This window comes from Haliotis asinina, chromosome 2 (assembly GCF_037392515.1).
Source record: "Haliotis asinina isolate JCU_RB_2024 chromosome 2, JCU_Hal_asi_v2, whole genome shotgun sequence".
Classification (NCBI taxonomy): Eukaryota; Metazoa; Mollusca; class Gastropoda; order Lepetellida; family Haliotidae; genus Haliotis; species Haliotis asinina.
The window spans coordinates 93,254,373-93,268,367 of record NC_090281.1 but is presented as its reverse complement, the minus strand read 5'-3'; the positions used below and the strand labels follow the sequence as shown (position 1 = coordinate 93,268,367).

The 13,995-nt window shown below is 38.8% G+C and overlaps 1 protein-coding gene across 4 annotated transcripts; it reads left to right on the top strand.

The window, feature by feature from the left end:
• The first annotated feature begins 475 nt into the window (after nucleotides 1-475).
• Nucleotides 476-13,506, top strand: LOC137274613 (glyoxylate reductase/hydroxypyruvate reductase-like). 4 transcript variants are annotated; one of them, XM_067807906.1, is made up of 5 exons: nucleotides 476-559; nucleotides 8,209-8,441; nucleotides 9,835-10,018; nucleotides 10,920-11,090; nucleotides 11,364-13,506. In XM_067807906.1, the coding sequence occupies exons 2-5, from the start codon at nucleotides 8,286-8,288 to the stop codon at nucleotides 11,957-11,959; spliced, it is 1,107 nt and encodes a 368-aa protein (XP_067664007.1). In that variant the 5' UTR covers nucleotides 476-559; nucleotides 8,209-8,285; the 3' UTR covers nucleotides 11,960-13,506. The 4 variants fall into 4 exon arrangements, with proteins under 4 accessions (XP_067664007.1, XP_067664006.1, XP_067664004.1 ...); XM_067807905.1 differs by lacking the exon at nucleotides 476-559 and adding an exon at nucleotides 3,534-3,668; XM_067807903.1 differs by lacking the exon at nucleotides 476-559 and adding an exon at nucleotides 8,028-8,095.
• The last annotated feature ends 489 nt before the right edge of the window (nucleotides 13,507-13,995 follow it).

The window sequence follows — 13,995 nt, the reverse complement described above, 5'->3', positions numbered from 1 at the left end:
TGCACCCAGTGATTTGACATCTGTAACGAACACAAGCCTGGCAAATCTCTGTGTTACCTCACAGGCATCCTTTCAGGGCTGACTTGGTTAACACTAATAACAACGCTTGATTTCAGATGAAATATGAGCATCTACACTTGGTACAAAAAGACTTGAACTGAATTTATGTTCTAAAACTTAAAACTTAAATTCTGTTCAAGTCTAGTACTATGTAAATTAGGCTGAGTACTAGAATATGTACTTCACTGAGAGAGTGCAATCCCAAATGTAACATGATGTCTGATCAATTTCTAAATCAGTTAACTTAATGGCATTGTGAAGAGTTCGGGCTTGGGAGTCATCATCATTAACATTGGTTAGAGGGGTACACGAAGTCATCTGGACTACCAGTTGTCAGTCTTCCATTTTGTTGGCAGCCACAGAGGTTGACAGGGTAAGATGGCTGACATTGAGTGCTGGTGATTATGGTACCACACTGAGAGAATGAGTTTGAATCCTGTATGGAACTCAACACAAAGTACTCAAATCTACACTTTACAGAAGAAGTGTTGTCACTAAGGTAAGATATGATACATTTTCTTGAAATTGGCTGACCACATTTTCAAATACTGATAATGAATACATCTGCAAAGTTTTTTAGAAATGTAAAAGATGTATCTTTCTTATATTGTTTAAGTCAAGGATGCTGATGCACTAAACAGACCTTGGACATTTTTACATTCATCACCATTCACACATAGTTTAATGCATGAATCCCCCGTGTTATAGGACTATTGAACTATTGAAAATCATACTTTTTTCTCACAAAATGTAGACCCACAAGCCACTCGAATTATGAACAAATGATGGTGATCATGTTAGAAATGGATTCTGTATCAACTTTAAAGTTGGTATCATTCTTACAATGCTTCACATAGTACCACAGTAATGTTGAAAATACACGAGTACAACTGACAAATAGAACTACACAAAGGTCATGGGTTGTACTTTGATAAAACATATAAAGTGACAAAAATAGAAGTAAAACTGACACTGCATACTTCATAATTAATTCTACAATCAAAAGTCTGAGTGACCAGTAAAAACTGCATTTTAAAAATGGCTGTCATGACATAGTTTCAGAGAAGATAAAAAAATTGAAAACATAACTACAGACAATAAATATACCATGACATTCCTATCTGACTTTCAATCAAGTGAGCTACAAATAAAACAACATCCTCATCTACAATAAATCCCTCATCAAACAAACACAACATTAACAGTGGTTTAAAAAAAAAAGATTTAAAAAACATCCTTCACTAAAACCTCTGTGCAAATAGGAAGTTCATGGTGTATCAGATGCAACAGCTCCCAGGATCAGACTTCTATCTTATCTTTACATGTCTTTGTAGGAAGCTCTTCCTCAATCTCTGATACAATGAAAAACAGGCAAGGTGTCAGATTTAATTACATAATTAAAACAAATGTGTGCACTACATGCTGTTACAAACTCCTCCAGATGAATGGCTACTGCACCTGATGATTTTGACTTGGTTTAGTCTGAGAAAGATAAAGTGAAACTTTGATTAATGTACTCTCAAATTGGGGGTCAGCAAGTTGGCATTTTTTTCCAGTAATACATTTTTCTCAATTATGTGTTAGTGGGTGAATCTTTCTGTTATGTGAGTTTCCTATAAAATAAATTATTTTATGAGTACTTGATTAAGATAAGCTCCGGTTAGAGTGAAAATGAGAATCAGAGTACTTCTGCTGAATAATATGTGTTTCCCATTCTTGCCCATCCCAAAACAGGCTAGGCATTTGGAATTTCTTTCACTAAAATATGCTGTAAATTATTCAAACCAGTTTTTTAACCACTCTAAATATCATGGTGGTGATGATGAACTTCACCCACTGTATCCATATGGGGAACCAAACCCAGGTCTTTGGTGTGATGAATGAATGCTTAAGCCAGTTGGCTACCCCAAAGCCCCATTTAACAAGTCTATATCTTCTGTCTATCATGATGCTCTATACTTCAACATGACCTTACTCTTGGTTCAAGTACTGGAACACAAATTGACTCTCAAATATATGTTCACAGCTGCAGTAAAGCTGAATGTATAGCAAAGGGGAATTCACATATCATCAACCTCATTAACAAAACAACACTTGTCGTAAGGAGTGCTTTAGACTGCCATTAGCTCTTAGGCATGTGGTTTTCTAGTTTGAAACACAGACTAGGAGTGTTTATAACATGTTCAAAGGTTGGAGCACTTGTCCTTATTAATAATATCAGGTCACAATTATTCCGTTTATCAATTGTAAAAAAACTCAAAACATATGGAAAAAGAAATACTACAATGCATTTTTTCATGGATCTATACTTGTTATGTAAGTTTTCAGCATTCGTCAACAGAGGAGCAGCTAAGATAATATGATAAAGGCTTTACTGAAATACTTGATGGGAATGAAAGCTGTCACTTTCTAATATTGCCCTTGAGAAATCTGGAGATAATTTCACTTTAACGATGCCAATCGGCTGCTGCCAGACAAACCAACAAAAACAAATAAAAATTATACATTTTTTTCTGGTTGGGTAAGTGTTATTTGGGATAAACAACATGGGTGAGGGACTTCTCATTTATAACTGCCAAACCATCCTGGAGATGATTATTCATTCAGCTCTAAACACTAAATGTTTTTGCCCCTTTCACTGAAATTATATAAATATTCTATTTTCTTTTTTGGAGAATACTACAAAATTTCTGAAAATGTTTTCAACACTGCATGTGTATGACTGCAGTTCAAATATCATTAAAAACAACAAAGTAATTGTCCAAGAGGATATCATCCTGTGAATATAATATGAAAACTTAAAGTTCCAATGGAAATTCTTGTGCTATATTTGGCATATTTCTATCATTTAACTATAGCTACTAAAATAAAAATTCAACGTACATAATTCAAGATGATCACTAAGGAGCAACCCAGCAGATTACACGAACCAACAACTAATCTCTGATATGAACACATTTTACAGAAAAAAAGTGCATAATTAATATATATACACAGCCCTTTGACTTTCTTCTTTTTGAGAAACTGTGGAAATCTAGACTTACCACATAATCTACACTTGCATGGGATGTCTTGGATATGTTTGTTTCAGCTGTTACTGGGTCTGTATGACAGACCACAGATGACACTGATATATTTAACCTAACCAGTACTAGCAATTAATAGTATTGGATTATTAAAATTAGTAATGATGCTTAGCATAAATGGAAAAGGTGAACATAGTAAAACAAGCATTCACTTACATGTGTAACAATTACTGCTAATTATTAAGTCTGAAATATGAAAATCAATAATTAATTCAAATCGTTAATTCAAATACAATATATGAAAATAAGTAACACAAGCATTCCCTTACACATGTCAACTTCATCCAGAGAAATGAAAACGATCCTCCACAATAAACAGTTCAATGAATGCTCGTACATAACTTTTAACAAACATCTCGTATATATACATACATACATATATACAGTAGACGTTTGTCAGCTGCTTACATACACTAGAGCACTAGTGAGCACATCCACTGAAGAGACCAGCTGCGAACAAGTTTGTATCCAAGTCTGTAACAGCCAACTTTTCACAGAACTCGTGCCCAATAACACCGCACAGTAAGTGAAATTATTCCGACTGGAACTACAGAAGTCTCCAAATAACTGCCGTCTTCTTATAACTGTTCGCGTAACTTATGAAACTTGACAAGGCGCTCCTGCCTATACCACTGGCGCTCTGTTGTTACTGCGTTCTAGCTCGTTAGGTACATTCGCCCAGACTTACCTGAGCCGGTCAGTTGTATCCTAGGCTCGGAACATCCCTATGTTAGATTTTCCAATTAGTAAAATGTCCGCACTAACTCATCCTGTTGTTTGTCCACGCGAGTGATTGGCGTTTCATTGTTTGGTATCGCACCTGTTGTTGTCTTTCGTCGTGCTGAGGTTAGAGGTCACAAATTGCGGATGCTCACGGGAGGTAACTAGGAAACGCTTGCAGCCGAGGCTAAATCCGTTGACAATTTCATTCACATGTTGCGAGATACATGTAGTTAAGAAATGTCAGTTATCAATTTTTTTCACCGGACAGTATTTGATACGGTAAAATTAAATCAATAAACACGAAAAGGTAGTACCACGTAAACTGCAAACAGCGTAGGGTTCTTACAATCAAGGCATGACCCCACGCTGACTGTAGGACCGGGTCGCGGCCCACGGCTAGTATAATGCGTGACTTGTTTTAATAGTTCCTGTGCACCAAAGCATATGATTTCTGTGGAGTGTCTTAGTTATTGTAATCTTTGCACCCTGTAAATAATATCTTTCATTACAGTCTTTAGAAAACCTACAAAACGGCCAGTTGTACATGGCTACAACGCTAACTTAGTGTTCGTAACATCCATTCGGACCTGTTTGAAGAACAATGTAATTACATGCCGAAGGATTCGTTTGGCGATTTAAAAGAAATTTTTCATTTATTTGTCTCGCTGGGACTTACACCCGGGTTCCATAAAACTGTTTTGAAAAGGCTGTCGTTATGAAAACCTCAGACCCCATCATCGACAAGTCCATACGATAGCCCAGCGGTCATTGAACTTGGAACGTCATGTTTATTCGCCACTTGGTCATTTACAACTGGTGAAGACCATGCCTCTATATCTGAGTTCCGTTGTACAAAGTCGTGTCGTCTTAGCGCAAAGGTGACCGTAATTCCCATAGCTGAGCATAGACATTAGGCAGTCTTAGCGGCAGGGTAGCGCTCAGGTTTTGAACGACACCCTGTGGACTATAATAAATGCAAAACGCGGCATAAGACCGTGGTGACACCGAGTGTCTAAAGTTCAATTCGCCACATAAGTCATAAGTCAATTTTGGGTGTCCTCCTTTGGATAAATGCTAAATCCCATTCAGTCACTGAAGGCGGCGTAAAATGTCATTAACTCACTCACCGAATCGGCGTAAATCTACAAACCCTCAATTTAAGTGCTCCCCGTTCAGAAAAGGACTCCAGCAACTAAAACATGCATATGAAAAGAGACAACGTCACAAGGCGGTGGCCAGTCTGTTCCCTTGTTTGATTGCGTTTCATCAGACTCCAGCGGCTTTGGACTGTGGACACTTGGTCCATAGTCAATTATTTAATGGCCATCGTCAGTTAACAGCGTTAAACAACAAACAGACAAACAAATAAACACTTCTCGCAGAGTGAAATTCAGTGACTGACTGGTCCTTTCATCGGTCCGGACAGTAAGTAGGGTTAGGCCTGTTTTATTTCTGCTCAGTCCCAAAGGAAACACCCACTTTAAGGAGCGCAGTTCTTTACAGTGTCAATATCGGCAGGGACAAAAGAGACGTTAACGTTTGAGTTACAAATTCTTTACGTAATTGTTAGGATTATGACGTATAAATGTTTCTTTTTGCTTGTAAGATTACACATCTGTTCTGACGCCGCCTTTCCAATTTTGTTTATTGTCCCTGTAATTAATGTCGACTAACACTCAGATGACTGGTCTGTGGGTATCAGTTATCATATAGATTTACTGCACTCAATGATGTTTTGTGATGTCATTACTGTGATGACGTCGACGTCATGAAACATGCGTCGCAGATGTCCGTATTATATTATTGTGTAAAAAATCTTAATTACGTCTACCATTTTGTATACGGGGTGCTATATATGATTCACGTCCGGTTCATACAGAATTATTTCAGTTTTCTATTGTCATGAAGTAAATATTATTTTAATTCGGCATCCAACACTGACGTTGTATTGCAATCTCCATTGTTGCTGTAATGTGAGGTGACGTCATAGAATGTAATGATGTAACAAAATATATACGAACATCATAGCGTATTATGATTTTATTTCATACATTCTAGGGACTTATCACTATGTACAGTATGGTTCAAAATTATTGAGAATAGCTAAAGCATTTCATATTATTAAACGAGAACAAATCAGATAAAATTGAATGTATTGTTAAAGTGAACTGACCTTTTCATGTTGTGTAGGTAACAATTTAATATTTTATCAAGTCTCCTTGAGCTTCACGGCACAGTCTAAGACGGATAGGCATACTTCCTATCAGAGAGGTTAGTGTCTCGTGAGTTATGCTGTCCCAGTATCGGACCACTTCTCTCTTCATGTCTTCAATTTTTGTCAACCCCTTCTGATTCACACATTCCTTCATCATCCCCCAAATGTTCTCAATGGGATTTAAGTCAGGACTATATGCAGGAAATGGTAATGCAGTCACATTTTTCTCCTGAAACCACTGCTTGGCATGTTTTGCGGTGTGTTTAGGATCATTATCTTGCTGCAAAATCCAGTCATTTCCATAAAACACATGTGCACTTGGAAGGAGAAAATTATCTAATATGTTAGTGTAGCGTTGACTTGTCAGATTTCCCTCGAACACACACAGCGGGGTCGTTCCTAATAAGGATATCCCTCCCCATACATGAAACTTTGGGCTGTATTTAGGTCGTTGATACAACGGTGCTGACGCAGACTTTGTCCATATTTTCACATTATTGGGATATACCCATATTGAGCTTTCATCAGTAAAAATCACATTTTCCCAGTCAAAGTTTTCATGTGCCAAACACCACTCAACACGCCTGTCTTTATGTTCTTGTTTCATGAGAGGAGAAGGAATTCTAGTCTCTTTCTCCCATCCAAGATCAATCAAATTTCTTCTAACTGTAGATTTTGATACAACTGTTGATCCCCTTTCTATCATTTCATACCTGATGTTGGAGATGCTTGCCCTTTGCTTTTTAGACGCTAAAATTCCCAGCCGGACGCGATCTGAGAAGTCCAATTTTCTGGGTCTCCCTGCTCCTTTCTGGTGCCCAAAATCCTTTTCCTCTTTAAAATTCTTCCTAATCCTATACACAGTAGAAAGAGGAGTTCCTGTTCTTTCTGCCAATGTATTTACATCATCAATTCCTTGATTACACAACTCAAAAATCAACCTTCTTTTATCTTCAGCAGACATTGTTGACAGTGCTGAGGAAAATGACGTCTGCTACAAATTCAGGGGAGGTAACTCTAATTGTACTATACTCAGTAGGCCAAGATGAGTTACCTCCCTTATACCATTACTTAGTTTTAAGTATCAGTGAATCAGTTGAGGTGTTAGGATAGCTCAAAGTAAGAAGAAAAATTCTCAATAATTATGAACCAGACTATATATTAACACCGATTTAATATAGTCTCAGAACAGCTGTGTTCGTATAGTATTACCAGGGATCTACAACGTCTTATAGTCTCCCTGACCCGTGAAGGTCCGGGGTAGAATAGGCCTTCAGCAACCCATGCTTGCCATAAAAGGCGACTATGCTTGTCGTAAGAGGCGACTAACGGGATCGGGTGGTCAGGCTCGCTAACTTGGTTGACACATGTCATCAGCTCCCAATTGCGCAGATTGATGCTCATGCTAGTGATCACTGGATTGTCTGGTCCAGACTCGATTATTTACAGACCGCCGCCATATAGCTGGAATATTGCTGAGTGCGGCATAAAACTGAACTCACTCACTCACTCACTCACTCACTCATTATAGTCTCCCTGGTCTTCGCTTTTAGTTGGGTGGAAAAAGTGTTTCAAGCCGTTTGTTCGTCACGCCCAGGACCTCACATGCGATTTATGAAGCCTCTTTCTAGCGTCCTCGCCAAGATTTTGAAGGAATTTGCAAAATGATAATAAATACAACCCCTATCACCCTTCGCAGTTGTTTGATCTTTCCGTGTACCTCACTTATCGTCGGAAGATATACAGCCGGAAAAGTCTGCTGAGTTGATAATTGATAAATAATAAAACAATAATAATAAACAAATTGTCGTATGTTTTTATACCTTAAAACTAAAGTACGTTTGCTACATTTCATCAAGGCAACAACATGTGATACAAATAATTGCTGCATAGATATTGCTTCTGAGTGATTTACCGTCTGGTCGGTTCACACATTCAGCATCCTTACATGCAAGAGTTGTCTTTCTTGATGTTTCTCAGCCTGGTTCCCGGGGTATGTTTACGAAGCAAGGTGTTGTTTAATTATTGATTGATTCATTTAACAAATAATTATATAACACTTGTACGTGTCGTTGCCGAGACAATATTAGTATATATTTGAGTATATTTTCAATCTTTATGCAGAACAAATGCCAGGTGTGGCAGTAGTATTTCATGTTCGTTGACGGACTGTCGTCCGCACGAAAACTGAACCAAGCGACATGAAGCTGTCCTTGAGTCGTCTGCTATCTCATCTGTGTACCGTGCGCGTGGTCACAACGTGTCGTTATCTCTCCATATCCCGGGGTCTTCTGGAAACAGATACAAGGTCAGGAGGAGCACTAGCACGCTACATCACAACCATGTCGAGACCCAAGGTTAGTGGAGATTTTGCTTTCAAATAATTGAACTGTAAACAGTTAATAGTTACCTAAATAGGCCAACAGATTCATAGGCCAACAGATTGTTTTATTAATTCGGTTGTATGTATATAGTACAAGGTTATGGGGATAAGAATTAGTGTGTCACTGCCATGTATTATTGCTGTGCGTTAATGATGAAATATTTTACACATATAAGCAGTTGGGAAGGGATCGGTATGTTGAGTGACCTATCAGTTACCAAAGTTTTTGTTTAATTGTCTGGACCTCTAGAATATTCTAGCACACACACAGACACAGACCCCCCCCCTTCCCCCCCAAACACACACACACACACACACCCTGTGTTATTGTGACAACCCATGTGGAACCTCCTTTTGTTACTTTTTGTTTTATGAATGTCATTGTATCAAAAGTCATCAGTGAATAGCAACATGTACCATATTTCCTGTAATATGTACAATGTTACACCAGCAGTTATGGCAATTAGACCTAGTAAACACAAATACGCAGGAGCACTAATAAGTGCTGGTCTGGAACTCAGTTGAAAAATTAAGCACCTGGGTGCTTATGAGAGGAAATATGGTATCTTATTTATGGCAGTATGATGCAGTTTATAATGGTATATAATGACATAAGTAATCAGGGAAGATTCTATATAGTTGCGAGAAACCAGCGATTAATATGACAGTGTGTATACGACCTATGGCATAGGTATAATTACATGCAACTGACTGACCTCTAGTGCTGGAGGGATTCATAAGGTCAGTTGCTCTGGCTTGTGTCAACAATTATCGATGGGCTCAGAGACTAAACAGTATTGACAACAATGAAACATCAAATGAATGTTTAGAAATGTTTCTTCTTGTTATAGTTCTCAAACCAAAACATAAACAACTGACCCAGTTATCTGACTCACAAAACTGCAGTGTAACCAACATTCTTGTGTATCCTTGATCATGCTGATTGTAGTATAAATCAGCGCCTGTTTGTTTGCACAATATTATGTTTGTCTCACTGTTGCCCTCCTAAGAGTTGTGGTTTGGTGTATGATCACATCTGATTAGTTATCATTTACTGAACTCTGATTGTCAAACTGCATGTCATGAGAGTTTACCAGCATTACCTACCACCCATTTAGACTACATTGATGACAAGCAGTTTGGTGCTGGGGACCAATACTAATATATATACAGATAGCTTTATGAAATATTCTCTTAAAAGAATGGACAGTTTGAAGAGAGTGAAAAGTGTATTTGATTTTGAAGTCTGCTTTCCATTCTCTTTCCTTTCCATGAGAGTAATCTGTTACTACTCAACAGGATTGAATTTGGGTGTCATTATCGACTCTAGGTGATGAAAGTAATATGTTTCTTGTTTTGTCCTCCAGGTTTACATTACCAGACGTGTGCCAGAGGTTGGACCAAGGCTTCTGGGAGAGTCATGTGATGTCACTCAGTGGAACAAGGATGATCCTGTACCTCGTGTTGAGTTACTGAAGCAAGTTGCAGGCAAAGATGCTCTATTCTGCCTCCTGACCGAGAAGATTGATGATGAAGTGTTGGATGCTGCAGGTATACATGGAGACTCAGTTAGCTGTCAGACAGCCGTATTACTTTGTAAAGAACAATGCGTTTTTTCTGATTTGTTAACAGTATATCATGTGTAGTCTAAATTGAGCCATGAGAAATACAACCCAGTGATCATAGTGGCTCTATCACAACATAAGTATGTGTATTGTTTCATTTATTTCAAATGCAAAGATTTTTCCTGATTTCCTTGCCTTTGCATGTGTTTGTTATGGATGCCACCGTTGGGGCAGGGTATTCCTTCCTTTTTGACTATTTGGTAGTAACTCATGAACATTCATTTACAATACTGGCAGAGTCCTACAATGGACTTTACATATGCAGGAAAAGGAACTTGTTTGTGTTCTTACTGAGTGCATAAACACAAGTTTGAAAGAGAGTGACTTGATCCTCTACCAAACATCTGAAGAGGAATATACTATGATATTGCTTGATTGTCATCAGCAGTGTGTGGAACAGTTTAAATATGTGTACTAAGCAGTGGTTTATATGCACGTTATTCTTAAACAATAACCAGTAAGTGACAAAATCAGTGAAACAATAATCAACATTGTATTAACAAAGTGAAACAAAGGTTTCTTTTGAAGAAAGGACTTGTTGCCTGCCATTGTGGAATATTAGAGATATTTTATAGCTGCTTCTTACAGATTTCTGTTCTATCAAAATATTGAACGTGAGCTCACAGCGACAAGTTATCTAACTGAAGTTTAAGTAATAGAATGTATTTTGTATTGTTCTGCCTAAATGTAGTGATTTAGTAATTATGATCATTATGTGTGTTTCAGATTTGTACATTTTTTGGTTTGCAACAAAAATTACAAGCTAATTTCTTCAGTTTGGCCAGATTATCCGTGAAAATGTAATTTTATAATCTGCTGGTATGCAGGCCCTCAACTGAAGGTGGTGGCCACAATGTCTGTGGGGTATGATCATGTTGACGTAGATGCGTGTAGGAAGCGGAACATCTCAGTGGGCTTCACTGCAGGCGTCCTGACCAACGCCACCGCAGAACTGACAGTCACTCTTCTGCTGGCCACCTCCAGGAGGATCAGAGAAGGTAGGAGAAAATCTGTGGTAGCCGCACCTTAGGAAAGAGATATTCATTCTATTCATACAAGCAACCTATTTGTTTCCAGGGCTCTCGTTCTAACCCCTGGATCCATTCCTGTCGTCCCCGCAATCTAAAATAACATCATTACATGTAACAAGCTCCTTTTACTCACCAACCTTTCACACCTGTCATTAACTCGTTCCAACAGTATTTTGAGAATTATTGCCCTTCCTGAGACTTGAGACCCAAATATGTAGCCACTTGTCATGTGTGTTACAGGTATCCGTGCAGTAGAGAACGGTACATGGGGTACCTGGAAACCGCTATGGCTGTGCGGGCCGGGCCTAGATGGCGCTACTGTTGGTATTGTTGGCTTCGGGAGGATAGGGTTCGCTGTAGCAAAACGTCTTGTACCGTTTGGAGTTGAAAAAATCCTGTATTCTGATGCAGTCCGAAACCCTGCTGAAGGTGAGGTTGGTGCAGAGTTAGCGTCCATTGATGAAGTTCTTTCAAGATCGGACTATATCATTGCCTGTTGTGCACTTACCCCAGAAACAAAGGGTATGTTTAACAAATCAGCCTTTTCGAAGATGAAGAAGAATGCAATATTCATCAACACAAGTCGTGGAGGAGTCGTAAACCAAGAGGATCTCTATGAAGCTCTGAAGTCGCACACAATTTTAGCTGCTGGACTTGATGTGACCGTCCCAGAACCGTTGCCAACCAACAGCCCACTTCTTTCGCTGGACAACTGTACCGTGCTGCCACACATTGGCAGTGCCACAGACAAGTCTCGGGCTGGCATGTCCGAACTCACAGCAAGAAACATCCTTACTGGTCTGAAGGGCGAACAAATGCCTTGTCAGGTTAAGTAAGCTCTTTTCCTCTTTTCAAGCTGGACGGAGAGTCTGGAAAGTGAAGCACTGCCTTATAGATTTCATATATGGGAATGTAGTCAGGATTTCACACATATTTTGATAAGATTCCAGGAATCAGTTGCTACAGAAGGGTATAACAGAAAACCTCCTGTATTACTTAATTAACAATTCCACCTACTTGTAAAGTGAAATATCATGGGTCAAAGCTAATATTTAGGTAGTATTTCATTTATCTCAATCTGTCTTCAACTTCCTGAAACTAAGAAGTTAATCAGCTGTAAATGGACTTCTGAAGACATTTAACTGCCTTGTCCTGGGAGGATGGTCTGAAGCTAAAGATAGTGGCTTGGATACCAGACATCCTTGAGTCCACTGAATTGTGACTGTCTGGTACTATCCCTGAAACAATAACACCAGAATTAAGGTAATGATGAATCATTCTTTCTATTCCTCTGCAGTAACATTCCACAGAATTTCTCTGGCTAGAGAGTGTGATTTGATTCTCTGACAGCTTCAGTGCTCTTACATTCTATTCTTACACAAAGATGATTGCCTCTGTTGTGAATAGAACTACTTAGAGGGCAAAAAAGACGGATATTCAATCCCTTTCTAATCACAGAAAAAGACATGAAATAATTGTACTTATTGATACCCTCCCTGGCCAACCTTAACTGTTGGGGTACGAACTGGTTAGTAAGCGGTCTGCATTACCTCAGAGTGACATGTTCAAATTCATGGCTTCTTGGGTTTTGGGGTGATGTGTTGAGGGGCAGTGGAGTAGCGTTGTTGTTAAAGTGTTTGTCTTTAACAGAAAGACTTGAGTTCAATTCCCCTATTGGGTACAATGTGTGAAGTCCATCTCTGGTGTCCACAGCCATGATGCCGGAATATTGCTCAAGTGACATAAAATTATACTCACTCACTCGCTGATGTCATGGATTCATTTGGGGGTCTTGTGTGCAGATTATCAGTGAGAAATAATAGCTTCTCATGCATTTTGATATGGTTTGAAATGATTGTGATACTAACAATCACAATTCTTCCATTTAAAGGTCTTATGAAAATGTATATGAAAATAATTCAAGCTACAGAAAGAGTATTTTGGTTTGTTGTGATTTATTTTCACACTGTTTTGTAGGTGTTTTAAGCTTACGGATGTATTAATATGTTGTGTTATCTCATTATGAGAGATTGAACAGTGCTTCAGAGGATACTTGTAGTTCTATTAACTATTAAAGGGGAAGCAACTTAACCAAGTGCTTGAAGCATTCATTTGTGCTGACTTTCAGCACTTGAGTTCACATTACCTAATGCTGGTTTGAGTTGTGATATTCCATTACATGTAGTGCTAATCTTTACTTCATTCTCTGTACCAAAGGAGACTTCTGCGTTATCAAACACAGTATTGCTGACAACCGAGAAAGAAGTAATTTTGTACCACACTGGTAATATTTCTAATGGTGCTCATTATTGAATCCAGTTGTTATTGTAGTCAGTTCTTGTTCATGTACATGTACTATTCTTGAAATAAATATTGAAACCTGCTCACAAGTTATTATTATGGGGTATCTGATATATTGATAGAATGCTAGGGCTGTCCTGGTGCAGCATCATTCTCCATCTTTGGTGTGGTTGCCCTTGTGTAGTATCACACCTTATCCATGGACTAGCTGCCCTGGACTAGCATTCTACTTCAGCCATTCATCAAACGCCAACCATGGGCTGGATGCTCTTGTGTAGTATCATATTCCATCCATGGATTGGCTGCCCGAGTGTAGTATCATATTCCATCCATGGACTGGCTACCCGGATTGGCTGCCCTAGTGTAGTATCATATTCCATCCATGGATTGGCTACCCTTGTGTAGTATCATATTCCATCCATGGACTGGCTGTCCTTGTGGAGCAAGCCATGGTCTGACTAGCTGTGTGTTGCATCATGCTTCAACCATGGCTAGACATGAGACCCATGGCGAAAGCCAACTGATCAGACTTCTGTGTAGCATGTGACTGTATTTACATACCAACTCATCA